This window comes from Nansenia antarctica, assembly GCF_963989245.1.
Source record: "Nansenia antarctica genome assembly, chromosome: 1".
Classification (NCBI taxonomy): domain Eukaryota; kingdom Metazoa; phylum Chordata; class Actinopteri; order Argentiniformes; family Microstomatidae; genus Nansenia; species Nansenia antarctica.
Genome location: NC_137674.1, coordinates 24,013,181 through 24,027,153, shown reverse-complemented (window position 1 = coordinate 24,027,153; position 13,973 = coordinate 24,013,181). Strand labels below are relative to the sequence as shown.

General features: G+C 41.5%; 1 protein-coding gene across 1 annotated transcript; it reads right to left on the bottom strand.

Annotated features, from left to right (window-relative positions):
* Nucleotides 1-2,378: 2,378 nt before the first annotated feature.
* Nucleotides 2,379-13,589, bottom strand: sertad4 (SERTA domain containing 4; the record flags this gene model as incomplete). The annotated part of the gene is made up of 4 exons (XM_080541411.1): nucleotides 2,379-2,438; nucleotides 2,685-3,371; nucleotides 4,732-4,847; nucleotides 13,436-13,589. 4 exons carry the CDS (start codon nucleotides 13,587-13,589, stop codon nucleotides 2,379-2,381), a joined length of 1,017 nt encoding a protein of 338 aa, XP_080397537.1.
* Between the last annotated feature and the right edge of the window lie 384 nt (nucleotides 13,590-13,973).

Genomic DNA, 13,973 nt, shown 5'->3' with positions numbered 1-13,973 from the left:
CACACACACACATCCATCCTGTGACATCACAGCAGTTTCACTGTCCAATTTGAAGTACTGCATTTCACTATATTGATTTCATCCCCCCAAAAACTGTGGTAGAAAATTATTTTATAACATTCCTTTTTATTAATATTTTTTACAGTTGTCACAAAAACATCACATAAACATTGTCAAAGTAGCTTCACTTTCCTGTCATGTTTCCTCCAAGACTAATGCAATCATGTCTCTCTCTATGTCCACATTTCAAAAACAGGTGTATTGCTTTTTTTCATCAATGTTTTTTTTCGTAAAGATCTTTTTATTTTATTGACCATGAAATCTTTTGACAATAAAAATAAACAAAAACAGGAAAGGATATATATATATTTTAAGGATATTGTGACGTGCGTACTTCAAATTGATCTGTATCTTTGTGCAAGCAATATCTCTGGGTGTGCACATGAAGTGATTCACGATGCTTCATGATGCTAGATTGACAACACCTCGTGGGCATTTTAGAAAAACTGACGTTGGATCTGATATTGTCTGTTGGTTATATCACTGAATATCTGGCATGATGGAAAATAATATGGTGCAGCAATGTCAACTAAAGACATTGTACAACTACATAATTTAGAGTCATATACTACAGATAGACAATGTTAAATGACTGGGACAGTAGCATGTCGTGAGCTTAGAATGATATGGTTCTATCTCCGTTTAGGGTAGTTCAGAGATATTGAGTGTCAAAGTTTTTACATTCCATTATGTTTTGTGAGATGGAACCTTTGTATTTTATTAATTACTAACTAAAAAATGTCAACATTTAAAAAGAAAACACCACACAGGCATTAATAAACACCTAATGGATCAGATTACGTAAAAAAAAACTCAATTTTGACCAAAAATGGAGATAGAACCTTATAATTCTAACGTCACGATGTGGTGACATCATCCTACCATGTCGGTTTACTTTTGTAATTTCCATCATCCAACATTGACAATTGTGGTCATTGGTTAAAAAAAAGGTAATTGCATTGGACGGTCATCACACAGCATTGTAACAAGATCGCATGTGAACTGTAAATGATACAGATACCAGTTTGATGAGCTCAACTGCCTTTCAGATGAAGTAAGAATAGGATTGAAAAGGTATTATCTTTTCTACAAGAATATTTCTCAGGTTGTCTGGGTGTGTGTGGTCTAACTTTTGCATCCCAATTTTAATGGATATTGGCATAGGAAAGTAAGTACATAATGAGTACTTTGTTGAAATATTGCAGATGGTATCTACCTCTGTGATTTGATTTGTAAACAGTTTGTAAACAGAGTGCATGCTTATTACAATCCTTAGGGGTTTTTTTGTTTAGCCAAATGGCGACCCCACCATTTGGTGTGCTTTAGATTTGGGGTTATGATGGGGTAAGACATGTCCTAAGATCATTTATGAGCTATACAGTATTCTTCCGGAATCAAATGGTATATTATAATTCATTGAAATAACAAAAAGAACATGATTTATACCTTTAATAACACACCTCTGGTTTAACTCTCAATCAACAATTCATGCTTGTCCAGACATTGTAGTGTTGTGAGACATTATCAGAGGGAAAATGTAACTGGTGCAGTTAACACATCGTGAGCTTAGAATGATAAGGTTCTATCTCCGTTTCGGGTAGTTCAGAGATATTGAGCGTCAAAGTTTTTACATTCCATTATGTTTTGTGAGATGGAATCTTTGTATTTTATTAATTACTAACTCAAAAATGTCAACATTTTAAAAATAACACCACACAGGCATTAATAAACACCTAATGGATCAGAGTATGTATAAAACTCAATTCTGACAAAAATGGAGATAGAACCTTATAATTCTAACGTCACGATATTGCTCTGTCTGGAAGCTAGGCAGATGTTGTCAGACTCCTTACCTGGTCCAGTATTGGTAAGATGCAGTCTCTCGAAATGCAAGACACTTAGACACAAAAACAAGCAACACACTCTATTAACACAGGAATGTAAAACAAAATAAGGCACCTTGTATTTGTTTATTTAGAGAAACTGTATCTTTGTAATGATTGTTGTTTCTTGCAGTGATCTTAAAAACCCAAAGTCATTTCCTCCCAGCACTACGTTTAATAAAGAGCCTGAGACTGCCACCACACCAACCAATCAAATCAACAGGAATTACAAATATCAAACCTGATTAAGAACAGCTGCTTGGATCAAGTTTTGAATTGCTACATGATATCAAATCCCCCACCCACCCCATCCTCCATTCAATATGATAGTTTAAGGTCTAGCAATTAGACCGTTACACAAATGAGCAAGCCCCAATTTAGACTTATCATTCTGTGGTCAGGAGCTTGACGTGGGTCTGAGGAGACAGTGCAGTGCTAAGCCATGACGTTTAGGGCTAGGACCCCAACGCAGTGACCTAAGCTCACGGTCATTTCCTTGGAGACACAAGTGCAGATGCCACATCAGTCTTCAATCGTTGACTTTCATGACCTCCCACATAGTATTTGATGAAGCCTTTGTGGCCACGGCAGAAACGGGTTCCATCACTGTCTCTGACCTCTAACCTCTGACCTCCACAAACTCACCCCCTGGAGCCCCCTCTCCATGACCTCAGAGTCCTCGTCCTCTAGCCTCTCCTCCTCCTCCTCATCCTCCTCCTCTTCCTTCCTCTCTTCTTTTACCTTCCCACACCCCTGCCCCCTCCCCAGAGACGTCCTAGTCCTGATCCTGTTCCTCAGACTCTGCCTGTGCTTAGCGTCGGCTGACGACCCAGCCAACCCCTCCTCCTCCTCCTCCTCCTCCTCTTCGTCTTCTTCCTCCTCCCTCTCCTCCTCCTCCTCTTCCTCGTCGTCATCCTCCTCCTCCATCGCCAGTAGTCCCAGCCTGCTCCGGCTGTCGTCCAGCTGAAAGAGGGAGTGGGTAGAGGAGGAGTGGGGGGTGGAGGAGGGGGGGCAGGCCGAGGAGGCTCCTTCGTAGACAGAGAAGGGCAGGTGCAGGTAGTGGCCGGCGGCCGTAGCCGGGTAGAAGCAGCAGCACGTCTGGACGCACTCGGGCCGGAGCTCCCCGCGGACCAGGCGGAAGCGCTTGCGGAAGGGGGGGCCCTGGGGCACCAGGCAGGGTCTGGGCGGACCCCCGTGGAGGGCCTGGTGGGCCGCGGCGGTGGAGGGCAGGATGCAGGGGGTGCCGGGGGTCCCGGGGCCGGTGGGGAGGCACCAGTCGCTCTGCAGGAGGATCTCGGCGCGGAGCCGCCGGAGGAGGTTGTTCACCAGGACGGAGCGGCGCAGGAAAGCCTCGGGGTCGTCGATGAAACGCATCTTCTCCAGGGAGAGGCGCAGCACATGGGCCCGCTCCTCCAGGGCCGGCGCCACCTACAGGACAGTACATACAGTTCGTTAGATTTATTCAATTAATTCGCTTTACTAAATCAGGGTATACTGTATACAGGAATCTTGAGGTTAATTTCAATACCTTTCTAAGACTTTTTAAAGACCTTGTCAATATTTTTCCAGACCTCACCGCCACTTCGAGCTGTAACCGTTTACAGTGACACCTTTAACTTAACAGTTTTAGTTTGCAATAGACTAGACTGTCATACAACAGAATTTCCGTTCCGTATTTTTTTTTTAATAAAACTAATAAATTCACGAACTTTTACTAAACGTTTTTAGGACTCAAACTCTTTGGACAGAGTCTATTTCAGAAAAATACCCAAAAAATTCAAGACCTCATAAAATCGTGATAAGACTTTTTAATACTTATTAAGGGTCTTGATTTTCCCAAAATTGATTTGTCAACTTTTAATACTTTTCAAGACACCGCGGATACCCTGTAAATCAGGGTTCCTACAAGTTTCAACAAGTCAAATTTAAGACCTTTTTTTAGACCTCTTTGGATATGATTTTAGACCTATTCGCGACACCATATGATAGCTTTTTGTCATCCTCCAGGTGATGAAGTTAGGGATTTCACTGCCATACAGACAAAAAAGGAAGTGAATTGGCATTTGTTTGGTTCCAGCTTGATTAATTTCTGTGTAAATAGATGTGGTCGGACTGATTTCCTTGCAGGATTTCATTTTTAAGACCTAGCACCTCATTTTTAGACCGAATAACTGAAATTTTGGACCTTTTTAGGCCTTATAGATTGGATTGCTGGATTTTAGACTTAAAGGCTTTTTAAGACCAGCGCGGGAACCCTGTAAATTAATTAGCTTTATTTCATGAGCAAGAAAATAATGTAGAGGAGGAAGCCCCGGATGAGTATTTCGATGCTTCCAAGACATGACAAGGTTGCAGTCCTGGGTTCAGCTGTCCGTCAATCTGCCTCACAGCCCACAGAAACGGCAGATAACCTCCTGCCCTATGGCCCATTCTACTCACTTACTTACTAAAGACATGAGAATGATACAGTCCTATTGAGAGCACTTCCATGTCATTATCAGTAAATCGTGAGCTTAGAATGATAAGGTTCTATCTCCGTTTAGGGTAGTTCAGAGATATTGAGCGTCAACGTTTTTACATTCCATTATGTTTTGTGAGATGGAACCTTTGTATTTTATGAATTACTAAATAAAAAATGTCAACATTTTAAAAATAACACCACACAGGCATTAATAAACACCTAATGGATCAGATTATGTAAAAAACTACATTTTGACAGATAGAACGTTATAATTATAACGTCACGAAATGTGTTATTTGATAAACGTATGTATGTATGTACACTTACTGTCTGACAGTAACTCCTGAAGCTGAGGTGAGGGTCTTCGTCCTCCACATACTTCCTCTTGAAGTAGGCGATCCTGGACATGGTCACATGATCAGGCACTCTCCTACACAGGGATCCTGAGGTGGGTGAAAATAAAGACAAAACTCACTTGCCACCGAACGATCTGATTCGCTGATTGTTTAACATTTAGTTAATCCTGGGCAAAAAGTAATCCACTTCCAACCGAAAAGCCACTGAGACGTAGCTGAGGAACAGCTAGTCTGTTAGATGTTCATTTGTGCATTAGTTTTCATAGCAGACGGCAGGAACGTAACAACAACCCATCTGAATTATCAACCCTTCCAGAAACACATGAGGTCACCCCGGCAAAAAAAGTTGAATGACGTCAGAAAGGGATATGAGAAGCAAACAGTCCTTGATGAAGTTCATACTATCTCTGATTTCCGATAGTAGGATCCACTTATGAAATAATTCATATAGACAAAATAGATGAATAAGTAGTAAGTAAGTAAGTAATAAAAGCCTGACATAGATCCATTGTTGGTCAACCTCAATCAGAAGGGCTACACATTATTGTAACATGTTTTTCCAGGTATGAATGCACATTTAGTATAAGATTTGTTTTGTCCCAGATCGGAAATGAAATTCAAAAAACAGGCAGGTAGGCTAATCAATCATCAATCATCAATTAGGCTGAAAATATCGCCTCTCAGTTCCTCTCATGCTCTCTCGCTTACCCCCCCAGCCCCTCCCCTTTGTGCTGTCAGCAGCTGAGGCCATATGATGCAAAGTGGTTGTCAGTAGGGCTGACCAATAAATATTTTTTTCATTGTCATTATGATATGAAACACATATAAAACACCTGAAACGCGATTAATCTTTTTTTTTAAAATTCTATTTACACGCGCAATGCATTCACACTAAACATGCAAACATTTGACCTATCAGATGAAGTCCTGGATACATGGGCCACATGCATTCACACCATTTGGCCAATCAAATGAAGCCCCAGCTAGTCGTGAACTACCCTCAGATTAATTGGTGTCAATTTGGTGGTGACTGCAAGGTCAGCTAGCACGATGGCTGAGGAGGGGGAGAAGAGGGAAGAACATGTGGTTGAGGAAGACCTTGTGGTGAAAAATAACTTTTGCTATTTCGTGAGCTTAGAATCATAAGGTTCTATCTCCGTTTAGGGTAGTTCAGAGATAATGAGCTTCAAAGTTTTTACATTCCATTATGTTTTGTGAGATGGAACCTTTGTATTTTATGAATTACTAACTCAAAAATGTCAACTTTTAAAAAAAATAACACCACACAGGCATTAATAAACACCTAATGGGTCAGCTTATGTAAAAAACAAAATTTTGACAAAAATGGAGATAGAACCTTATAATTCTAACGTCACAAGAATTATTTTGGATTCACGAGAGGCGACCTGTTACAAACACATGCACTGTGTAAAACATGCTGAACAGTTGTGACAACTTCCAATGGAAACACAACCAACCTCCATCACCATCTGCGATACAACCATAAAGAACTACACAAACTATAACAAAACTAGCCAAACCACAAATGTCGAGAAGCTGCAAATTGCAACAACATCCCATTTCCCATGTGTGACTCCTTATGAGAAAATATCCAAACGCCACAGAGAAATAACAGAGGCCATAACTTGTGATTTGGCTACGGACATGATGCCTAGAAACACAGTGACCAAAGATGGTTTTGTGAGTCTAATAAACAAATTGAACCGAAGAGATCAGATTCCATCACAGAATTATTATTATTCCAAAAGTCGCCATTCCAAAAATGTACGACCCATGCAGGAAGTGGAATCGGAACTGGGTCAAGTTGAACATTAGTAAGTAAGTAAGTAACGTTTATTTATATAGCACAGATAACAGATAAAATATAAAGAGAAAAACAAGATAAAAGAGATAACATACAGATTAAAGAAAACTGATCAAATAGAAAAATACACTAAAAGCAAGGTGCAGTACAAATAAAAGTGCAAAGAGTGCAGTGTCGGGAAGGCAGGCTCACCTCAGGTCAAAGGCCAGGGAGAAAAGATGTGTTTTGACTAGCTTTTTAAATATTGAACAATTGAACATTGCCAAAGTCGCCATTCCAAAAATGTACGACCCATGCAGGAAGTGGAATCGGGAACTGGGTCAAGTTGAACATTGCCTGTACCACCGATCTCTGGTCCAGTCTAACGACAGATCCCTACATCAGCCTCACTGTACACATCCTGGATCAAGACATTGAACTGAAAACGCAATGTCTGCAGACAGTCTACTTCCCCGGAGACCGGAGGAAACATCGCATGTGGACTACGTGAGACTTTTGACCAGCTGGCAAGAGCAACTAGTTTGCATCACCACCAACAATGGGTCAAAGTTTGTGAAGGCCACCAAAGTCATGATTCAGGCATGCCCGTTTTATTACCTATAGTTATTGTTGTCAACCAGGCTTTATTTTACCTAAGTTTGACCGAGCCGAAGAGGGGGAAAAGCATGTGATGGCATTTAGGCAACGGTCTGAATATTAATGATTCGAATAAAAAATAGCAAACGCAATGCACACATGTCAAAATGAGAATTATAATCATACTTTTCCCCCCACTGCATGGTCAGCTCTGAAACTAGCCTTTTTGGCTAATTCTGACACATTTTAAACGTGCACTGTCCCTGTCAAATAAACTGAACAAAACTGACGGCACACGGTTTGGGATACACTTGAGCTTGACATCCAGCTAATGTTTTTGCATTATCTGTGCCCGACTTTCTGGGGGGAGGCTCGTCTCATACAGTAGTAGTGGTGGTCTAGTGGATAGTGAGTTGGACGTGAGTTCAAATCCCGCCTGAAACCACACCACTACTAGTGTGCCCTTGAGTAAGGCACTTAGCCCTCAGTTACTCCAGGGGGATTGTCCCTGTAATTCGTAATTGTAAATTGCTTTGGATTAAAAGCGTCTTTAAAATAGCGTGCAAAATTATTATTATTAATTATACAGTGAGAACCTCTTGTTTCGTATGAAATCTATTGATTTTGAGCTCTTGTCTTACAAGTTGAACTATTACTACGTGTCACATAATGGTAGTCTCCTAGTCCCTGAATCATTACTTTGTAATTATTGTAGTTAATTATGCAGTCTCTGAAGTCTCTTTCAAGTGTTTTCTTGTCTGCTTTCCAGGAAATGCTACTAAAGACTGCATGACAGCCCCGTTGCCTGTCCTCCTGGGCTTCGCAAAACATTGGTGGGATATTTCAAAGAAGCACAAACAGGAGTACAACCTCCAAGAGCAACCTTACTCATCACAACTATCTCACCGTCTCCCTGCACAATCACTCTCTCTCTCTCTTTATTACTGTAGGTTCTCCTCTCTCTCTCTGTCTCTCTCTGTTTCTCTCTCTCTCTCTCTCTGTTTCTCTCTGTCTCTCTCTCTGTCTGTCTCTGTCTCTCTCTCTCTGTTTCTCTCTCTCTCTGTCTGTCTCTCTCTCTCTGTTTCTCTCTCTCTATGTCTGTCTCTTTCTCTGTGTTTCTCTCTGTCTCTCTCTCTCTCTCTCTCTCTCTGTTTCTCTCTCTCTCTGTGTTTCTCTCTCTCTCTCTGTCTCTCTCTCTCTGTCTCTCTCTGTCTCTCTCTCTCTCTCTCTCTGTCTGTCTCTGTCTCTCTGTTTCTCTCTCTCTCTGTCTGTCTCTTTCTCTCTGTTTCTCTCTCTGTGTCTGTCTGTCTCTCTGTCTCTCTCTCACTCATCACAGAATGCCCACCCAGGTGCGGCTCGAGGCAAAAGATGACGGAGAGGGTGAGAGGGTCTTGCAGCGGTGGCCCTCTCGACAGACCGAAAAAACACAACATCTGGCCTCATTTCTAGAAAGTACTTTGGATCAAATTTGATCTTACCCGTGTCGTACGTAGAAAACCACGTCAAAGTAGTGGTTTATACAATTTTTAACGTGAGTCGATTTGACCGTGGAAACGATCGTAGCTCTACGTCAGGTCTTGACTTGACGTACGCACATTACCTACTGGTTATGCAGAGTTATTACAGGCATGTGAGCCGCACTCGAACACGTTAATGCCTACTGTAATTCATGCGAAGTGAAAGTGGCTCGTAATAAAATTAACGATGTTGTTATCAGCCGAGGAATTGAGTTTAATTCAAGATTTAAAGGGAACTGATGTTTATGATTGCATTTCAGTCTTCCTTTATATGCCATTAGTGATTAGGCTATTGTATGGTGTAATCATTCTAAATTGAGGCGTAATAAAGGAGAGATTCATTGTGATTCCCCAGTAAATACAAAGCTCATTCACCTGCATTCAATTTCAAGTATATTTGTTATTTATAGACGGAAGTACGTACGACAAGCGCAGCCCGTTTTATAAATAATGCTTACGTCCATTTAGAAAAACGTGCTTACGTGCACGTTAAAGATGACAGTCGATCTCGACAGTCGAATGTACAAATATGTACTGTATCAGACCTTTTGGGTCAGACCTTCAGCCTTTAACTTCTCTTCAAAAAAGGAGACAGTCAAAAATGTATGCTCCAGTCTCTCTCCCCGTTATGAGTGACTCAATTAATTTAGATAGACCAGTTGAAGTTTTCCCAATTGTCCCATTGTGATGCAATAATCCGTCGCACCACAAACTTTTACACAATTTGACAGTGCAACAAAAATCGCACGCCGTGTGCTTTGTCCCATTCAAAACGAATGGAATCGAATTTTCGCGGTGCGATTAAAATCGGGGCCGTGTGCATTGGGATGAGATTTTCTCATAGACTTCCATTCAAACTTCAAAATCGAATTTTGTCCGGCGACAAAAATCGCACGCCGTGTGCATTGGCCTTGACGCTCAATATCTCTGAACTACCCTAAACGGAGATAGAACCTTATGATTCTAAGCTCACGAAATCTCAAATGATTGACTTGGGGAAATTGTGGATTAGTGTACTCTAGACCAGCGTTTCTCAACCGGGGTGCCGCGGCACACTGGGGCGCCGCCTGGCGTCTTCAGGGGTGCCGTCAAATTATTCTATATTCTGTCTCGCACGCCCCTTTCCCATTTCACAATGTCAATACCGGGTTCAGCGTAAGGTCAGTGTGTCAAAGACATTTCGAGAGCAATGAACAAGCAAACAAGCAGAATCATGGAACATGACGAACTGACAACAGATCATCCATCACAAGCTAGCAAGGATGCTGAATATTTTGTTCGGATGAAAAGTAAGCATAGCTGTCCAGAACAGGTAATGATGAAGTGCGCCAAAGTTTCAGAGAAAGCATTGGAGGCTAGTTACCTCGTAGCCGAAATTGTTGCTAAGGCGAAGAAGCCACACACTATAGCCGAGTCCGTAATATTGCCAGCATGCACAGCAATAGTTAATAAGATGCTAGGCCCACAAGCTGCAAAAGAAATAGCAAAGGTCCCGCTGTCTGACTGTACAATTGGAAGGCAAATCAATGACATCTAAAAGGGTCCTATGTTGAAGGACCCCAACAAGGACCCCAATTGAAATAAGCCAGTGGCTTTCTTGGGTTTTTATCCTCTTAGTTGACCTTGTATGTAATATGTACTTTCATGTACCTACTTCTGCAAATCTTCTAATAAAGTTTTCAATCAATCAATCGATGTTCCCCGCTCCCGAAAAAGGGTCTGATCGGGCAGGGCAGTCTCGCTCGCCGGCAGAGTGTGGAGGTGGTTGTTCTATATGGATGATCGGTGACCAGGGGCGGCGCTAGGGGGTGGCTACTTGGGCTCAAGCCCCGGATGTTTTCTGAAAAGCCCCGAATGTTTTACTTAAAAAAAAAAAAAAAAAAAAAAAAAAATCTCGGGAGTAACATGCAGTACCGGAGTCCAACAGACTCGAGGCAGCAGCTGCGCGACATTAGCCTGCGTACTGCGTAGCCTGCCCTGCCCTGAAGAAGAAGTGATCTCAATCAGTGCCTGACTTGCAAAATTGTAAGGATGGATATCCCAAAGTTGTTTTCAACAAAACAAGCGCCAAGAACTGTTGCAGCAGCAGTTTCAGCAGCTGACAACAATGACATCACCAGCAGTGATGACATAGATGATGTTTCAGGTTTGTGAATCTTATTAGAAAGGTGACTGACTCACTGACACTACTTTTCCGGTTTGCTAATGCTAGCTGGCTATCATAACATAACGTTATGTTATAATGAAAATGAAACATAGCAAGGTACTGTTACAGTACATGGTAAGAAATCAAACAAAGGATAATACTTGTACAAATAAAGTGAATAACAGGCTGATAGTCTTTGATATCTGCACTCTGGTTGACTGAGTAACAAGTGAAAAAGAATGATGTAACGTTAATGTTACAGCTAGTAAACAACAACAACAAAAACAACAACAAAAAAGGAAATTTTCCGACGTGCTCCGCGCGCACATCATATTCTCCCTCTGGGCTAAGCCCCGGATCTCCTACAATCCTAAATCCGCCTCTGTCGGTGACATTATTCTCTCGTCCGACTTCGGAAGCTAAGCAGGGTTGGAAAGTTCGCGAAATAACGCACGGTTTCGTTTTCATGCAATGAATTTAATACATCCAGACAAGGTCATGCGCGCAGCGGGAGAGAGAGACGCATTTTCTGGCTTAATAACTCTGCATCCCCGGTGTTTACGTTGAATGGACTGGATAGGTGTTTCCAATCAAATGTGGGAATATGAAAATTAATGTGTTCCATAAATTCCCACTTTTGTTCGGTCACTGTGTCATGTTTATACAGCACGGTTACGTGCCTGATGCCTTTGATGCACACTTGCCGCTTTCACTCCCTCCTCTCTCTCTCAATAATAATAATAATAATACAACTTTTATTTGTATCAATAGCCGCTGAGTGAGTGTGTGTGTGTGTGTGTGTGTGTGTGTGTGTGTGTGTGTGTGTGTGTGTGTGTGTGTGTGTGTGCGTGCGTGTGTGTGTGTGTGTGTGTGTGTGTGTGTGTGTGTGTGTGTGTGTGTGTGTGTGTGTGGCTGTCTGGGTGATGCAGTGTCGTTTTTGAATAGCTATATTTTAGACTGGGGTGCCTTGAGATTTTATCGACTTTTGAAGGGTGCCGTGACTGAAAAAAGGTTGAGAAACGCTGCTCTAGACTATTACTGTAGCATGGACCCCTCTGCCCTCAGCCCCTTTCTCCCTAGTGTGGAGTGGGTGTTACACACCACAATAGAGGTGACATGTGCAGTAGCTCTATTCATCTAATAGGTCTAAATCTTTCCTCATTTAAACGTAAGGTTATAACCACATTTAAACCTAAAACGAAATGGGCAGGGTACCTTTTCTCATATACCAACCCCCGAAAACAGCAAGGTTTCAATTCCGAAAAATCAACGATTATAATTGCAGACACTCTTGCTCCCCTCTGCAATATACATGTAATCTTAATTTTAAAATGACCATCGGTTCTGTCGTAGCCTATATGTTGCAAATTACATTGGTAAAGGAGACAAATGCAATGTGATTGCTGTGAGAATAAATACATCACTTTGATTGGGCCTATAATCACATTATGTACTACAGGTAATGTGGTTATATGATAATATAAGTATCTCACACAGTATACTGAGACCTTCCCTAACACAGTATTAATGACTTCAAAGTGTGTGTCATTGAGGTAGTGTTCAGTAAGCATTAGAATGGCTCACCTGACGGTTGTTTTGCTGAGGTATAATAGCAGGGTATATACAGGAATCTTGAGGTTAATTTAAAAGTGACAGTTGGATCTAAGTGACAGTTGACACTAGAACAGCCGAGTCTATGTTACCTACTCAGGGTATATACAGGAATCTGGAGGTTAATTTCAATACCTTTCTAAGACTTTTTAAAGACCTTGTCAATATTTTTCCAGACCTCACCGCCACTTCGAGCTGTAACCGTTGACATCAGTGACACCTTTAACTTAACAGTTTTAGTTTGCAATAGACTAGACCACTGTCATACAACAGAATTTCAGAATTTTCTTTGTTTTTTTAATAAAAATTATAAATTCACGAATTCATTCACTTTTACTAAAAGTTTTTAGGACTCAAACTCTTTGGACAGAGTCTAATTCAGAAAAATACCTACAAAATTCAAGACCTCGTAAAAGCGTGATAAGACTTTTGAATACTTATTAAGGGTCTTGATTTTCCCAAAATTGATTGATCAACTTTTAATACTTTTCAAGACACCGCGGATACCCTGAATAGACTCATTACACGGTGGCGGTAACCTGTACTCTGTTGTTGTTGAAGAAGTCCTATTAGAAAGTGTACTGTAGTACACCTTGCACCGGTTCATAGAAATTCTATTGTCTTGAGAGCGCAATCTCTTATATCGATGTTAAACTTATGATTCATAAGTCAATCATTTGAGATTCCGTGAGCTTAGAATCATAAGGTTCTATCTCCGTTTAGGGTAGTCCAGAGATATTGAGCGTCAAAGTTTTTACATTCCATTATGTTTTGTGAGATGGAAATTTAGTAGGCCTATTTTATGACTTACTAACTCAAAAATGTCAACATTTTAAAAATAACACCACACAGGCATTAATAAACACCTAATGGATGTAAAGAAAACACATTTTTGACCAAAAATGGAGATAGAACCTTATAATTCTAACGTCACGATTTGCATGCCCGGAGGTCCCAGGGTTAAAGGTTAAAGGTCAACAAGGCTTGTGGTTTGACCTACCCTCTGCCAGCTGCTCCTTGGGGCTCCCGAGTGGTGCAGGCGTGGAGATGCAGCTCTTGCTGCAATGTTCGGACTCCCAGATAGGCTGGTACTGTGGGAGGGGAGGGTCTTCCTCTGGGTCCAGGAAGGGATTCATGGACAGGACCAGTGTCATCTCTCACTCTCTCAGGTCTAAGGTAAAGGAACACAGAACCAGTGTCATAATTTTGCCATTTAGCAGACGCTTTTAATCCAAAGCGACTTACAATTACGAATTACAGGGACATTGCCGTTACTCAAGGTAGTAACGGCAATGTCACACTAGTAGTTTCAGGCAGGATTTGAACTCACAACCTTCCGATCACAAGTCCAACTCACTATCCACTAGACCACCACTACCCCAGTGTCATCTCTCACTCTCTCAGGTCTAAGGTAAAGGAACATTGGAACAAAAATGTGATTGGAACCACACATTGACAGTGAACAGGGTCATCTTGTTAACAGTGGGGTAGCTGAATGTCAAGAGGCAAGCTAGCAAGCTAGCAAGCTAGCAAATGTT